The following is a 17895-nucleotide window of genomic DNA, read 5'->3' on the forward strand; positions in this document are numbered from 1 at the left end:
TCCAGATTTATTTGCCATGTGTTTTGCAGGAAATAGCAAAGATTCATTTGGGGGAAAGGTAGACTGCAATTTCATTACAGCCTTTTAATTCTTCTCCTTTTGGGCTTCCTGGATTGACTTGAAATCAGCTGCACTGTTTGAAGCCTTTCCCCTCCATACACCTTTTTGCACTCTTAACTTCTCGTTCTTTAACACTGAACCTGGTGATTCTTCCAGCAAGAATTGTTTTTTAAAATCTGAATACTCTTCTTTTTAATTGAGCAGTAAGCAGGCACATTGTAGGCATAGTTTATTTTATCTGTGTATGCTGAAGCCATTCAGTCTTCTACAATACTTATTTTTAGATCTGAGGGGTTGTGATAACTTTTCAGATAGACAAATATGTAACTTGAATTACACTGTACTATCACTTTTTAAAGAAGGAATTGTATCTCCTCTTCCAGAGCTCTACTTAAACTATACTGGAACCATATCGTACTTTGGATGTTCCAAAGGAAGTTAGACTTTCTAGAGGTTGTCATTGTTGAAAAACATTAAATAGTCCTTCTAATTAAGGATCTATTGTCTATTTAAAGAGAAGTGGATGTTTTTATTCCACTGTGACTAATTAGTGATGATAATCATAAGTTGTCAGTTTCTTTTTAATAGCTTACACTGATTGTGGCAGATAAAAGACAGAGCTGTTTTTAAAATATTTAAAACTGAAGTGCTTCTTTACATAATTTGATAGTAATACACAATTCTTAAAAATACCTTGAGCTGTTTCTAGACGAAAGAATAACAAGGTTTCTTCTGAGAAACCCAGTGCTATTCCTTTAATTTTAAAGAAATTAGCCTGAGTTGTATTGATCTAAGACAGAAAATACGATTCAGTGAAGAGTAAACATCTCTTTAAATAGCTTTTTTTGTTTCAGATTAATTTTGAAGTCCATTTTGTTATGATAACGTTAATTTTTTAAACAACTTTTTGCTCCCTCAACTCAGTACACTTATAGAACAGTTTAAAAGATGAAGTTTAATAAGTAAGCATAGAACTGTTGAGTGAAATGGATAGCCTTTAGTGTATTCCTTAAGCTTTCACTGTTGGTTTCAAGGGTTTTAATGTTTTCTTTGTTTTGCAATGCTTAAAGTGGATTAGTGATCTAAGGATCACTGTTAAAAGTTTTGTTTTGGATTAATGAAACGACATATAAAAGTTGACTGAAATGGTTCTATGACCTGTTCTATTTTATAATTTAAACATGAATAAGTTGCCTTCATTTTTCAATTAAGAAGTCAGATCTTCAGCAAAAGGGCACTGTTTACAGCAGCAGTGTGTCTGCCCAATTGTTTTTCTGCACAGGCAGGTCATGATACTGCACCCTGCTGAGTCAAGTCAGAGAGTGGGGGGCCATTCCAACTGGGACTCCCTTTAACAGGGATTGCAGGGTCATGCTTTTGTGGAGCAAGAAGGCCGGGGGTTTAGTTGTGCTCTGTGGCATCTCTTAGAAAAAACCAGAAGGCATAGTCCACAAGATATCCCAGGAACTGATATATTCACCAATGTATTTAGAATCTAGGTAATGTTTTTTATCTTCAGAAACCATGGTGCACATTATCAACTCTTATACCATAGTAAGTTCAGTTTACATTGAGGTAGTATAAGGTCTGCAGAACTGGAATACAGACATGTATAAATAACCCTTCCCAGGTTTGTCCCAAAGAAGGAAATCTACTATGTAAAGTTCATATCATTCAATACCCATTTTGATCTGATCAAGCCCTTGTCACACCTTGACATCTAAGGGTACAGTTTCATGAGAAGTGATGAGCCATGTGAATGGTTAGTTCACCGCTCCTGAAAGCAGGATGCCCCCACTCATCTTCCCTCTATTTCCCAATGTCTCATGCCCGTGTTGCTGACAGCCTTGAGTTGTTGGTACTTGCTTTGTGCCACTGCTCATTGGACCTTCTCTGAGCTGTTTTCACTGTGGGAGAATTAAACCAGGCCTATGGAATTACAGCTTAGTGATTTTGAGCAGCATGCAGAAGGGCCTGGTAGTTACTGGAGTTTGGAAAAGAAAGGGAACCTTGGCATCAAGTATGAGGAGAGGTGTTTGAAGGAGGGTGAGAAAGACACACTCTGTTTTCCTATGGTAAGTCAGGGCTGGCCATGCAACCACTGTCTAATGCTACTGCTAAAAACCTTACCATGCTGGTAACAAGAGTAGTCCTATGAGGGCTAGGGTGAACAAGTGTTAGCACTGCTGGAAACCCTTTTATAAAGGTGTCTTGTGTAAACAGATGGCTTGACTTGAATGAGGCTGCTCACATGTTCACTTTTGAGCATGTGAGCATTTTGAGTTGTAGGGCTGTTCTCAACCTGCAATGTAGTAAGTGCATTGAATGATAACCAATCAGATGGAATGTTGCTGCAGTTCTTGTTGGCCTTCTAGCTGTATTAATAAAAATTACTTTTACTACTGCAAGATCTAATACTTTTAAAAACCATTTCATGTGAAACAAACTCCAGTTTGTCTGAAATGAGTGACAAAGTCTGTGGTGTCTTCCATAAGAATATTTGAGCTGTGTTTGTTAGCTCTGCAGTTACTAATTTTCTGTATGAAGTCAGACACAGAATGCGCTTTAAAGCCCCATTGAAAATAAGTGCAAAACTTTTAAATTCTTGGCCTATGCAACTTTTTCTAATAGGAGTTAAGAATTCTCAGAGACTTAAATCCTGCAAGGCAGTACAGGAAGGGAGAGGCCCAAATGATCACCCTGTTAAAGGAAAAATCTTGTCTTTAAACAACCTATGTGGAGGTACTGACTCTCTAAACAGTAATACAGCAGTTGTGGTTGCAATTGTCTCCTAGCAGACCTTGTGAAAGACTGATGGAAAAGTATTGCTATGAGGAAGGGATTACAAGTTAAAGGTTGCAGGCCTGCAGGCAAATGCCTGAAGTCCTCTGAGCAATGTTGTTTGTATGTTGTGTGTTACCATTGAGATCCCTGGGAGACAGTGTATGGCTTTTGTGTAGTTTTTTGTGCTTGCTTCTGGATGTAAGGGTATAGTGTGTAGCACGTGCATGCTTTTGTGTTTCCAAGGATGTAGCAACTGTGGGCTTATGAAGCTATACAGGCTAGAGAAGTTCATCCTTACTGTTAACCTCTGTGTCTAGCATGCTGCTTAGACTAGCTAGCTAATGTAATGTAAAGAATTATTTACAATATTATGCCCAGCAGCCACCAATGAAGAGAAGTCACAGCAGAATCACGCATCCTTAAAAAGTCAAAGTGGGTGAATAAATCTGAGAGTTATAGAATTTGGATGCTTAGGGAAAATAAAAGTAAAATGCTTCCATTGGGGTTGACAGGAAGAGTAATGTTTCAGGAGAAGATGGTATTTCTTGTATTTATCTTCTTCTGATGAATTCAAGGACGGCATTTTTCATATGGCACACTTATTAGTATTACTATTGCATAAAAGGATTTTTAAAATTATTTTTTAAACTAAAAACTATAAAGAAAATATGCTACGCTTAGAAATGAAACAGCCAAAGGATGATTTAATTCTTATTATTCATTTCCAAGTCCTTTAAGATAGAACTGCATTTTGTGTGAGCACGTCGGACCACATTGTTGCTTCAGTTCAGGTGATCCTGGCAGGGGGTTTGGAACTAGATGATCTTTAAGGTCCCTTCCAACACAAACCGTTCTATGATTCCATGATCCTTCATTTACTCAGGCCTGCCTTGACATACAGAATTTCCTTTTCAGGAAGCTTGATAAGGAATGACCAGCCACTAGCTACTAACTGAAAAAGAGTCACTACTGAATAAAGGAGAAATGTGACGTGTCAATGCATCTGAAGGAATATATGTAGTTCCCAGTGTCATGGGCAGTAGTAAGCAGCATTAGAATGTCTGTCTAGACACACTGGGTGCTTGTAGCATGTGGTCTATCTATTCTGTACTGACATGTCAGTTCTGCTTTTCTGACAATGTTCCCACAGGTTTGGTTTGCAGTGAGTAACTATTGCAGGTTTTGAAATTTGTGCAAAATGACTAGTGGCCTGTGAAGCTTTGGGTGGATATGGGTTCTGTGGTGGGAAGACAGAAATGGCTTTTATTTTTTGCACTTACCGTGTTTATTATCTGTAAGGCAAAGTGGTTTATTTTTTGCACAGCAGGTTTCATTTTTCATTTAACAACTTGTAATATAAAATTATTGTAAGGTTTATAATTTAGCAAAATGTTGTATGTTGCACAGCCATTTCCATTCTAGCAATGATACAGAAAAGAAATACAAAAATGACACAATTTCACTGTCATGAACCGCGCAGGAAGGCTCTTACTGAGGCCAGTTCCTAGCGCTGCAATGATGCATCAGCTTTCAGGGGAGCATGACAAAATTGAATGCAGGTCATCATCTCAGCATGCGGTCTAATTTTAAGAAAGAACAGCACGTTGGTTGGAAAATTTATTTAAAAAACTGTACAGCTCTCAAAATGAGAAAAGCTTCCTGAGAGGGTTGTTTTATCATCTGTTACTGCATCTGTCTGACTTTCTCAGTGATATATGTACTGTACCTGTTCTCTCTAGGTTGTTTAAGCACTTTTTTTTTTTTCACTTTCCACACACTGTGTAGTTGTAAATACTTCCTAGTCTTGAAGACTTTCCTCTTTTGCTCATATTTCCCCCACCTTCTGTTACCCAATTGCTATTCTACAGCAGCCTTGGGGCCATTAGCAAGGTTCATTCTTATGAAAATGCTTGGGATGCTTCCTTCTGTGAGTAACTGAGGGTGTCTTTTTTTCTACTGTGTTTGCCTGTTCTTCTTCCTCTTTATGTCATATGGTCAATTAGAACAGATTTTTGCATGCTTAATGTGCCATTCATGAAAAAGAAGCTACTGAGATTTAGGAGAGCTGGGGTATGTATGCTTCCCTAGAGATCCACAGTGCTTGCTTCACTTCCCCAGCTAACACAATCACAACAGATTTATGTGGATTAAGACACCTAATGTCAAGACAACTGGTTGGGGTTATCCAATTTAAGGCAGAACCTGTTCTTTACATATAATGTCTGAAAGACATTTTTATGTTGAGAAGGCTAATCTTTCAGCTGCACTGCAAGTACTGGTTCTCGTGAATTTGGCCATACAGATAATAATTTTACTAAAATCTTTAAGGAGTACAAATAGTTTTTGTTAGTGTCCTCCTGGAAAATACTTTATATACAGTTTAAATTAAAGAAAGTGTCTAAGAAAAATTAATGGCTGACCCTCAGTTATCACTGAAGTACAAGAAATTTGTCAGTGACTTAAATGAAAGAAGGAACCTGGTCTGTTCAATATAAAGAATATTTACTTTATCAGTAGAAAGGAGTATCATCTCCTGTCTATTAGAATTAGCCCTTGCTTAGAAGGATTATTTCTTATTCCTGCCTTGTTATAGGACTAAAAAGATAGTAAAAGTTTGTTGCTTTAAACGAGTGTGTGAGTTGAAGCAAGATTATAAAGAGCTTAATTTTTATTATTTTGTTTGTAGTACTGTATGATGGAAAAGGTACATAGTATGCATATGTACTGTTTATATGTACTGTTTATGAGCATGTATGATACATAAACTGTCGTGGTTTTAAATTTAGAAGGTTTTTACAATTAAGATCAGTGTGAATAATTTAAAAAGACTGAATATCTTGATTTTTTTTTTTTTTTTACTTTTCCCAGAATAATTGATTTGAAAGTGGTAATGTAGAAACCACTGTTATTTTCTTCTGAATACAAGAGCTTTAAGAAAAAAATTAAAGCTGAGACTTTTCGTTTTTTCCTGGGAGGTCTATATTTGGTATATCAAAAAAATTAGGAGCTTGTTCTCTTTATTATTGGTTCAGGCTTATACTTGAAAAAAATAAAATTGAATAGATTTGTTAAGAACTAATTAATAAACCATTTCTATTTTTATCAGGCTGTTTGCATTTGCTGCTTTTTCAATTAATAAAGCTGAAGTAAGGTAATGAGGATGAGGATTATGAATATCTTTAATGTTGCTAGGAAGCATTTACAGTGTCATTCCTTTGAACTTGTCTGCAGGAGACTTGAACCATTTTTTCTTTGCAGGAAAGCTTTCCTGCTTAGTTTCAGTAGATTAAAATCCTTAATTTCTTTAATTCCTGGATTTATGTTGAGGCATTAGCAGAAATTAATCTATAGTCCTTTTGTAACTATTAACTGAAAACAAATAGTTTAACTTTGAATACAATGATTTAAAGTATTTTTATCAAAGATTTTGCATGTGAGCATTATTAAAATGATATTTGATGCTTTAGTTTTAACAATTGCTTTAGTTGAGAAGTATTTGTATGTGCAAGAACATGCAGATACAAAGCACAGAATATAATGTAGGTTTTGCTGGGTGTTTTTCCTGCTTGGCAAGTAAAGGCAAACCATAAAAATCTGCTGATGCTGCAGAGAAACATGGTATTTCCAAGTCCATAACGGAAGACAATAGTTTCACTTTTGGTCTTGAATTTTAAAGTGCTTTTAAAAAAATTCAGTTGAGTAAAAATTTGAAATGTTGGTATTGGATCTTACCTGTCAGAGTAGAACCCACTTATTACAGCTTCTGATACCTGTCATTCTACTGAACACAGAATGTGGTTTACTCAAAAATAAGTCCAGCTAGTACTGGTGAAGAACCGGATCAGTTGCTTCAAGTTCAGTCCTTTCTTCCACCAATGCCCCCTGCCTCCCAGCCTCGAATAATCTGACATGTGCCCTGTTTCTTGTACTGTCTAATAAACATACCAGCAAAACAGTGTGCCTCTCATGTATTGTGACTTTGAGTGCTAACAGATTAAAAATAGAATGTGAATACATGTTGGTGAAGGGAAGAACAGGGCCATTTGGCCTCTTGACATTGGGGCACCCCTGGGAGTTCGAGAGCATGTCATCTTTATGCTGCAAACTACCTAGGGCATGGTCCTTTTTGTTACATGATTGTACGGTGCAAGGCACAAGGAGTTCTTGATCAGCTGCTGAGTCTGTAGATGCTATTTTACTAATAATAATCTTGTTATATGCAATAGGATGATAATTCAGTAAAAGAAATACTACACTTCCCTACTGACAATGTATTGCTGTCTCTCTGGCACTTCAGCTTTTCTGCTTCAGATTGAGCCTTGACTAGTCCTCTGTTTTCTTATCAATCTGTCTACAAAGGTCTTGCAGTCATGTGAAGTGGGTGCAGATGTACATTTGTACTGTCTTTTTGTTGATATTGTCAGTAAAAATTATTTCTTTAATCTAATTTAGAGACACATAGGTACAAAAGATGGTTCGTGTTGCAAGGGCTTGAAAACTGCAGGTAAATCTTTTACTGCTTTGTGTAATACTGTGGGACAGTAATACCTAAAAATGTTTGTGTGATCTATGTTGGTTTTTTTTTATCTGAATAGTTTGTATTAAATACAATGAAGTTTAAAGACTGTAGATAGACTGAAGGTTAAATATCATCTCGAGGTATATGGAAGTTAGCATAATTTCATCAGACTCTATTTTTCTTATTTTTTAAATAGTATTTGTTCATTCTCCTCTTATAATTGCTAGCTGACTACTGCTCCTCAGTGTCATAGGGCATTATTTGAAAATAAGCTAAGGTTTTTCCTAATCTTTGGATTTCACGTCTTTCTACATTAGTGAGGGGGAACAGAGATGGAATTTTCAGAGGTTCAGCCTTCCCTCCTTGAGTATGCCAAAACCTCAGGCTGTTTGACATGTAATTAAGCTCGGCAAACATCTGACATCAAAGTGTATGGAAGGCGATTCTCCAGGATTCTTTTACCTGCAAGGCCCCTAGAATGGGCTGCTCTGTTTGGGGGCCAAATGGGAAAGAAAGTACCCTTTTTTGGAAGGCAGGGAGAAAGAGAGCTTGTCACTTATTTTTCTATTTGTAAATTTTATGTGGAAGAGGTTTGTAATGCTCAGTGTGTTTGCATTTACTTGTTGAAGGCCTGGAGATGTATTACAAGTGGAACTATTCAGTTGAAAAAAATATTGCCTTGAAGAACATTACTCTTTTAAATGCAAATAAATCTGTTGAGGGATTTGATTCCTGAAGTGTAAAGTAATTGCAGCAGTGTAAGTTTGATTTTTGAGTGGACAGTTTGAGAGTGGTACAATCTACCCCGGACTTAATACATTCCTCATTACTTTAAATTCTTCATTCAGGCTTAACTGCTAAAGAAGTGTTAGCAGCTCTCAAAGGCATTGTGAATACAAGGAAGGAAGAACGAATTTTGGCTTATTCTGTATAGTCAGAATGAACAGTCATGGCCCTTAATCTGTGGATGACAAATGTAATTCAGAAGATTTGTAGTCAGAGTTAAATGTGTGAGGGACTTCAAGGTTAAATGACCAGGTAGAAAATGTGTGAAAAGAATGCAAAAGACTAGAACTGTTCAGGGAGGAACTGCAAGGAGTCAAAAGTAATGCAGAGGGGTGGAGAGTAAGGCTGATTTGGTTCTATTATAAGCCAAACATAACCTTCTGGTTTTAATACAAAAGGATTGAATTTTAGCTTTAATTCTGAAACTAAATGTTCCTACACAAACATGGGGACAAGTGAAGCCCAGTGGAGGCTGAGAGGGTGTAATGGACTGCCTTCCTGTGGAAGACTGTAGCCCTAAAGCACTGTGCTGTGAAATTCGTGATGCTATTAACCTCTCACTCTTCTGCTGGAATTCCCTGTCACTTAATGTGACATTGAGTAACATTCATTAGTGGTGTGAAGGTTGTCGACCATCCTCTAGTAGCAGTGGGGTTTGTCTTTGGCAGTGGTTTACCATAAGGTACTTCACTCATGTACAGGCAACAATTGTTGCAGAAAATAAGGTGAATAGTGGTAGAAGATGCGCTTATTTTGAATAAATTAAAAGTGAAAAAAGGTATTTTGTTTAGTTAGCAATTTGCTCAATCTTTACTCTGATAAAACCACTACTATGTTGTTCTATTCCAGTGGAAAACGACTACCTGACATAACCTTTCTGCAAGTAGCTTTCCCAGAGCTAGTAATGTAAGCCTTCTTGTTTTACCTGAGCAAATTCTGAATATTGAATATCCACTGAGAGTCTCTTACAAGAGAATCCCAGACACAGAGAACAATATGAAGTCCAGTGACAAAGTTAGCATGAAGCCCCAAGATAGTAAGTCTAACAAGAACAACAAGAACTTTAGAAATAGCACTTTGGTCTACATTTTTTCCAGTGATGCTTCTGACCTTTGCTTTGCATTCAGTATTAGACTGGTTTATATTAAAGACAATATCATATATTTGTTATTTCTTTGTTTTCCTGAATATCAAGCATTAGAAGCAGATTTTACCTTTCAAAATTATTTTTGTTAATGCCCAGAGATTCTTCTTTTTATATATATGTTCTGTTGTGATTCCTAAGGTCTGCTGTGCATTTTTTTAGCCCATAATTTAGTAGTGCTTTAATCACAGTCAGAAGACTAAAACTGAATTATAGTAATGGTAGAGCAACACCAAAAATCCAGTCATTTCTGAAAACTGAACTTTCAGAAGTCACCCAAATTCTGTTCTATTAACAAATTTTAAGCATGAAGTTAAGCCTGATTACTTTATTGTTTGTTTTTAAACTCAGTGGTTATTTCCTTCAGGAATCTTGCTAATAGGATTCTGTATACCTCAAAAAGGTGTCTGGTTTTATCAGTATTTGTCAGAGTAAATCTAAATTTCTATGGAAATTAGCTTATTAGTATTAATGATTATTGAGCTGCCTTACCATTAAAAAAACCCCACAAAAATTTATTGAAAGGAAAACCTTCCATAAAATTACTAATGACTAATTCTTCAGTGAATTGGGGCTTCAAATAATATCAATAAACAAGCTTATACTCCTTGTTTTCTGACAGTTCCTGCTCTTGCTGAAGCCCAGGTGCTGCAGGCTCACATTGCATAGAATATACCAAATCTGGTTATTGCTGACATGGTTATTTTTCTTTCATTCTGGATACTTCTCCTGGGTATTTGTAGCAGTAACTTTGTAATCATGCATTTTTCCCCTGATTACTTTCTCCTTTATCAAAGTTAGGATTGTTTTTGCTCACAGAAGAAACACAAGCTTCTTAGAATCTTTGTGAGAAGTGCCCTTGATACTGCAGATCACTTTTACTTCTTTCATATTACTGATTTTCAAAGATTGTTTTTTTTAATGAATTTACACAATTATCAGCTAGGTGATTTTCTTTGTTCTAAAGAAGATATAGAACAGTGATAATTGAAGTGTTAGTCTTTCATAACACTTGTAGGTGTTTCAGAGCTCTTTGCCTTCAGTTGTAAGCACAGCAGATAACATTGTAAAGCTTAATGCCATAATTAAATGAACGATAACAGGTCTGCTGAAGAATTGTAAAAATGGACATTGATATGGTGCTTACTGTATGTAGGTGTGAGCATCTTAAATTATAATTCTGAAAAGTATTATAGAGTGTAGTAGAACTCTGTGGCTTGCAGGTTTTCTGTTAACATTCAGTTACCATTTCTGATACTGCACAAAGACTGCTGTGTTTATACTGTTTTTATAAAAGTTAATCAGTGTTATCGCCTCATTTTAATCACTATAAGGGTACGTTTTAATGATAAGAACTTAGTACAAGATAGCCAAAATAAATTGTTGTACATTGTGCTTGAATTTTTTTTAGCTATTTATTATTTAGAAATAATAAACAAATTGCTCATATTGCCTGTTTATAAGCATGTTTCATTAAAAATCCTAATCATGTGGATGCAGATTTAATTCTATATTATAACTTCTTTTTTTAAGTAAGTGACTATGAATATTTTTCAATAGCAATAATGTACTAAATACACAAGAAGATTCAGTTTTTGTTTTGCATAGTAATTGCAATTGATAAATGGTTGGTTATATGTTGTGTTTTTAGAGCTTTAACTGCTAATCTCATATGAAAATGTTGCTTTGTAGGGTAAAATTCAGGGAGAGGGCCTGGGATTCCAGAGTGAACTTGTACATTCCTTCAGGGCATTTTTGCAAGGGAGGTTGTTGTGTTTTAAAGGTAGTTGATAAGAGACCTGCACCACCAACCCCAGACCTGCACCACCAACCACCATCATGCATTAGTCTATAGAAGGTATTTGGGTGAACATACTCCTGTACCACTCCGTACCACCATTTATCCAAGTGAAATTTTTGACCATTTGCAGGATACATTATAAATCAGGGTGTCACTACCAGACAATCAGATTTGAACATTCCTTGCATAAAGTAGCTTGCCTATATCCCTAAGGAATACATCACTTAACTGTGTTTATGTGACAGTGTTGATATGCCTGGTTTTACATGAAAGTTAGGTAGCGTGTTATTTATGTCATTATGAATTCACGAAGTAGGTGGTTGTGCTTTATGTATACTGAGGTTATCTTCTCTGGACAAATCACTCAGAATAATTGAAAGATGCAATTTTATCATATGGTTATTAATTAAATCAAGAAACAGGATTTTCTTTCCTTCAGAGTTGGACTTTGCTACTACCTCACGTTTTTTCAGTGTTCCCCTCTCTGAGGTGCTGACAACAGTTTAACATGAAACAGAGCTCTGTTGAATCTAATTATGTTGTAGCTCATTGTTTTGAGGATCTATAAAACTGTTCACTCCCTTTTTATGAGGCTGTAGTCACAACGAAAGGCCATAAACAGTGCCTTTTCTCTTTTCTACAGACTGGGGATTTCATTAGTTGACTCTAATAAAGGCCTGATCCAGCTGCATTTACACCTGGGAATGAATGCTTCTTTATCAGGTCTTAATCCTTAGTAGATCAAGCAGGAGAGAATGACAGCAGGATAGCTTTTGATCAGCCATAAATGTCTGAAAGCTTAATTTCTTTTAAAATTATTTGCTATTCAAATCTTGACTCAAGACACTCTTTCCTGTACTTCAGAGGAAATATTTTAAGTATGAGGGCATTATTAAAAAACAAACCAAAACTGAGATCTTTCTATACTTTCAAGCAGTTACCACTGAAACAAGATTTCCGCATCAGCTAAGGAGATTATTATTGTATGTTTGTAAATCCTCATAGACTTTGGAAAGTACTAATGTTTAGCATGCTAAGCCCCTAGAAATAATGTGGAAAGTGATGGCCTACCTTTATTTAAAATCTATACTGCTTGGGAATTTACAGCTGATACATTCCTGCTAAATAGGTTTCTGTAGTGTATGTACTCTAGACTTGTTTGTGTTATTTTTCCTTTTTTATAACTCTTTTTGTTTTGTTTGTATAATAGTACAAATACTAAAATTATTGGAATTTTTTAGCAATTTATTTGGAAATGTCCTGTAATATTTGAAGGTGGTTCTTTGCTTTTTTAAAATTTGTTTGACTGGGTATATAGAGCTCTTTATATATATATATATATGTGTGTATATATATATATGTGTGTATATACATATATATATATATATACATATATAGACTTTTTAATGTTTTTTGTATTATCTTTTGTATTAATATCATTTTCTCTCCATGCTGCAAGGTGATGGATAAACTAGAGTTGTTGATGAATTTCACTGTCTGTTTTTATGTGCTTGCACTGCTAAGCTGCTTGTTCCTCTGTTTTACCACAGGATGTGAGCGGGGACAGTTTCGCTGTGGCAATGGTCGCTGTATTCCTGCAGACTGGAGGTGTGATGGGGCAAGAGACTGCTCAGATGATACAGATGAAGCTGGCTGCCGTAAGTGAAACAAATAAAGAGCAACTCCTTTGTAATACAAGAAAATAGGAGATTCCAATATGCACCACTGTACCTATGGTACAAGAATGAGTATTGAATTGGGAGAAAACTATTAGTAGTCATGACATACTACAGAATCTATTTGAGTCATATTCCATGAGCTCATTTGCTTTGGTAGATGGAAAATCAAGTAGAGCTCAACTTCTAACATGACTTTAAACTTTTCTTAAAAATCTGACTGTCCAATAATGCAGTTTCATATTATGACTAATGTTCTAAGTACATGTAGAAATGTATTATGTTCCATTACTGCAGTAATCCTGAATATTGGATGTATATACAGCTGCCACTAGTATCACTTGTGCTCCCAATCTTTGGATTTTTCAGACCCTGGACAACTAACTGTATCTACTGTGCCCAAAGTAGGGTCATTCTTAATTGTCTAGAGTTGATTTTAATTGTCTAGAGTTGATTGTGCTGTGTCAGCAGCTGAGGAACAACAATTTTATTCATATGAACTGTAATATCCATGCACAAAGATTCTCTCAAGCTGAATGGAAAAGCTGTGAAAATGAAGAATTTCTCTCCACAGTCTGTTTTCAGGAACTTGCCTGTATTTTACCTTCTTAGTTCTAGTGCTCTTTGAGGTCTTGTGGATTGGTGCAATTATCAGCCCACTTACAGGTTAGGCCAATTTTTGCCCCTCAGCTGATAGGTAGTGAGAAAGAATAATTTATATCTGTTCTTTTCACACTGTATTATTTCTTTGCTGCTTGACCCATGTAATAATTGGAGGCCATTGACATAGCTTGACAGTCTGATTTGTTGCTTGGCACTTTAGTTAGCTCCAAAAACTAGTGTAGTGCTGGGTGAAGAATGTCTTTAAATGGGCAAAACAAAGTGGTGTTGTCCCATGGCAATAATGAAAATTAAGCTTCATTTTTTTGAGTTAATTGTCCTTTGAAAACAATATGTTAATGTGCTATAGGTAGTGGAGCACATCAGTGCCGAGCAAGATAGTTTTAAACAGTATAAAACTGTTTAAATGAGGTTAAAATCATGCTAAAGAATTATTCTTTGGTTCTTGAAGCAGGACTTAAAAGAGTATGCATGTCTGTAGTATGTGATCAATTTTATCCCTCTGATTAGTTTACTACTGATGTTATTTTGTACTTTTCAACTCTAAATCTACAAATTGTTTTAATTTTCTCCCTCAGTGCTTTGGTTACATTGGTAGTTGTGCTTGCATATCATCCCATGAGCACAAAGTGTTTCAAGTTAACCTTGTATTTCTGCAACAACATAATCCTGAGAACAGAGATGGTCAAGACCAGGGTCCTGTTTAGTTCCAGGGGTATTAACTGCGGATGGCGTAAGCTGTGACACAATTTCAGACAATTATTTTGATCTTTCTCTTTGACGGCTCCCTGTTTGTCTATTTGAAGAGTACAGAGTGGATCTGGAACAACATTCAGATTGTTCTGATCTGACCCTCACTTTTGCCTCATGAATTCACAGGTAAAAATCATGAGCTTGTTTTGGGAGACCATGTTCTTACAAGGGATAAAGCACTTGAGGTGGATTGAGAGCAATTGAACAGACTCCCCTGTGAGACTAGGGAAGCTAGTGTGACTCTACACATAAGTGAAAAAAAGGGGCTCTGCCAGAGGGCAGAAAATTTTTTGGGGTCTGCCTTCTAGAGGAACTTGTATCTACAGGAGAGGATATAAAGCTGAAGATTCTATGCAGGAGTTTACTAAGCTGAATTTTGTCTTTGAGCATCCTTTTGCTGGTCCAATTTCCCCTCTCTGGTCTGTCTGTTTTCTTTGATCTGTTAAATGCTTCATGTGCTTCATGGAAGTTACAATTAATTAACACATGAACCTTAGACCTCCTTTTCCCTTATGCAATTATTTTCTTTGAAAACGCTTTCACAGATGTCTGTGAAATGACAATCTTTTTTCATTGCTTACACTAGCTCAACCTACCTGTGAGGGAAATCAGTTTCAGTGTCAGACTGATGGTGAATGTATTCCACAGTCATGGGTTTGTGATGATGAGGAGGACTGCGAAGATGGCTCAGATGAGCATCAACAATGTCGTAAGTATTTTAGCTTGTAGTGTTATACCAGATTTTTGAAATAACATAATTTACATAACAGCATATTGAGAACATACAGAAACAAGCCTGTAAGTACTGAAGTCTTTCAAAAGTGTTTCTAGAAATGATCTGAAGTTTGAAGTAGATAAAATACAGAAAATATGTCTAAAAAGATATCTCCAGGTCTTGAAATTTGAAAATTATTCATGTTTCCTTTAATTAAAAAGAGAAAAATACAAAGTGTGTGCTAGTTTTATACTTGATACAAAATCTAGTAATTTCAAAAATGGTGAAGTTGACATAATACTATATCTGCTTTATTCATTGGCTAACAAAATTCACAGGGGCATCTCAGAACCATATATAACAAAATTTATTTCTTTCTAGATAACTCTGAAATTTGTTTGTATGGAAAACAGGAGGACTTATCAATAATCAGCAACCATTGATAAATATTCTTGTATGATTTTCATCAGTGTTATTTAGTAGCATTATTATTTAGAATTACCAGAGCTGTTCTTTCTCACATTCAGAGAGGAGAAATACCTATAGTCTTGCTATTTGGTAAGAGTCTAGTCTTTAATTATCATTTGGACAACTTAGAATATAATTCTGATTAGTATTTCACTTTAAACATGCTAAACAGTGTATTATTCATGTTTGAGTTGCTGTTTTCAAGTAAAGTGTTTAGTGTTCTCTCTACAGTTTAGATCAAGAAAATAATTTAACAGCCCAACTGCTACAGCCACGGACTTTGCTCTTTTTTTAGTATTAATAGAGAAATAAAATATGTTACTCTGGCTTAGAATTTCATGACTAAGCATTTGAAGGGCTATAAGTACATGTCAAAGTGTTGAACAGTGAACTGAATGATTACCGCACCAAATTACATTCTCTGCATTACTGCATTAGACAGGAGAACAACTCTAGTGTCCTGAAGGCATTTTTTTCTGCCATTTCTAGTATTAAAATTTACTTTAAGTGATGAGGATAAGATCAATCTACTTTCATGTTGATTGTGTGTATAATTTTTTGATAACTTCTTTAAACTGAACAGCTCTGGAGCTACTCACCAACCCCTGGGGAGGTTAAAATATTTGTTTTGGAAAGATTTTGCTCACAGACTTGGTTTTTGCTTTTTTATCTTGATTCCATCCTCATCCACTGAGGATGGATAATTTTGAATGAGGTTAACTGGCTTTTGCTCCCCTCGTCCTCTCAGAAGGTGTCAGCACAACTGCTGGTTATATTTTAACTAAGGAATCTGTAAATACAAAATGCAAAATGAGCAACAGCTCTGAGTTTGACTTTTGAACTGGGTCACTGTAACATTGTTCACCATGTACTGGTTAATCATGAGTGTTAGTATCTACACAGCGGCACTGTGCTGCTGCCATTTTTGAGTCATCTCCTGGTATTTGTTCTTGTTCTTCTAAAAGGACTTTTTATCTCAGTGTTTGGGAAAGCTAGAGATTTTCCTCCTTGAAACATTAAAAATTTTTCTTGGAAAAACTGGCTGACAGCTCTGGAAGTCATACATGCAGAAAGTTGATTTACTTTACTGTGCTGCTCTTGTTTTTCCTCATGACACTAATATCTCAGTAGCTGATCTTATTTTGGGAACACTGCTGACAGAAGAAGGCGTAAGAGAGCCCCTGTAGAGCAGCAGATGACAAGATGCCAGTGTATAGACTGGGAGGATGCTGAGATATAACATGCATTTGAAAGAAACAAATGTGCAGGTGGCAGAGGGAAGGAAAAGTTAGTAAGCTTGCCCTTCAGCCATATCTTCACAGATTCATATTAGTTTGCCTAAGAACTGAAAGTGTAATTTAGCTGTAGTGGAATCAAAGTGGAATTGAACAGTGGAATTTATGTGGTTGCTTTTTACTGACAGCTGTCAAGAGAAGAGACATAATCATTCTCAATCCTCCATATATAAAGTTATATATGCAAACTATTCCTGACTGTTGAGGCCCTGGCTGTATTCAAAAGCAGTGCCTTGCCTCCGAATCTCTTGTGTGTACATTGTAACATTCCAGTTGACTGAATAACTTACAGTTACTGACAGATTTTGACCCAGTAAATAAAATAACAGAGAAAACTTTAAATCAGTGAGAATTGGTAATTTAATGTTTTAGGCAGAATAATTATAGGGAGGTAATGTTTAACCTAGAGGTCAATTCTTCTGTGGAGAAAAGCAGTGACCTTGCAGGCTACAGGAGCCCCCACAGAGCTATGCTATCTGCCGTGTGCTTGTCAAGTGTTCTTTAACCCCCTTGAGTACACCAAGATACAGGGGGAGAATGTGTTATACTGATATTTATGAGAAAGATGAAGTAGTGAAACAGGAAGGAAAATATTTTTCCTCAAAAAAAGTGTTGGTTGGTAGGAAAGACTGATTGTGTGCCTGTTTGTTGCAGCGGGAAGGACATGCTCAAGCCAGCAGTTCACGTGTTCCAATGGACAGTGCATCCCAAGCGCGTACTGGTGCGATCGAGTGGAGGACTGCACTGATGGAACAGATGAAAGAGTCTGCCGTGAGTCTTAACTCCTAGCAGGAGATCTGGTTTCATCTCAGCTCTCTGTGGCATTTTAATACATTTGTAAGATTAAAGGGCTTCTTGATAGACAGGATGACCACAATATGCTTTTTGTTGCAAGAGTTTAATTTCAGATTCTTCTGTGTATTAGAGCTGAAGTTCTGATACAGATCTGTTATCACAGCACTCGAGTGCAAACTGCCACTACAGGAACAGGTCATATTGTTTCTTGTTGTCGGAAAGATAATTAATATTGCACAGTAAAGAAGCAACCATGTTTAATTGGCTTATAGCTTTGGGACACTTGGAGCTAACTGCCAAATTCTTTCATGTTCTTTTTGCATACTCCATATGAAATCAGTAGTAGTTATAACCTGTACAGAAAAGCAAAATTTTACTCCAGGTGACTTATTTGAGGAGATTTGGTCCTCTCAAAAGCATTTGTATTCTAGACTGCAGCTTCCTGTGGAGATGATTTAGTCATAATGTATTCAGACAA

General features: G+C 36.1%; 1 protein-coding gene across 2 annotated transcripts in view; it reads left to right on the forward strand.

Annotated features, from left to right (window-relative positions):
* The window catches only part of LRP2 (LDL receptor related protein 2), a 118094-nt gene that overhangs the window by 3735 nt on the left and 96464 nt on the right, over positions 1–17895 (forward strand). For both annotated transcript variants that reach the window (XM_069020729.1, XM_069020730.1), the window contains exons 2-4: positions 12645–12752; positions 14731–14853; positions 17277–17393. In XM_069020729.1, the coding sequence (XP_068876830.1) occupies positions 12645–12752; positions 14731–14853; positions 17277–17393 (348 nt within the window). The remainder of the gene's footprint in view (positions 1–12644; positions 12753–14730; positions 14854–17276; positions 17394–17895) is intronic.

Source organism: Aphelocoma coerulescens, chromosome 7 (assembly GCF_041296385.1).
Source record: "Aphelocoma coerulescens isolate FSJ_1873_10779 chromosome 7, UR_Acoe_1.0, whole genome shotgun sequence".
Taxonomy (NCBI): domain Eukaryota; kingdom Metazoa; phylum Chordata; class Aves; order Passeriformes; family Corvidae; genus Aphelocoma; species Aphelocoma coerulescens.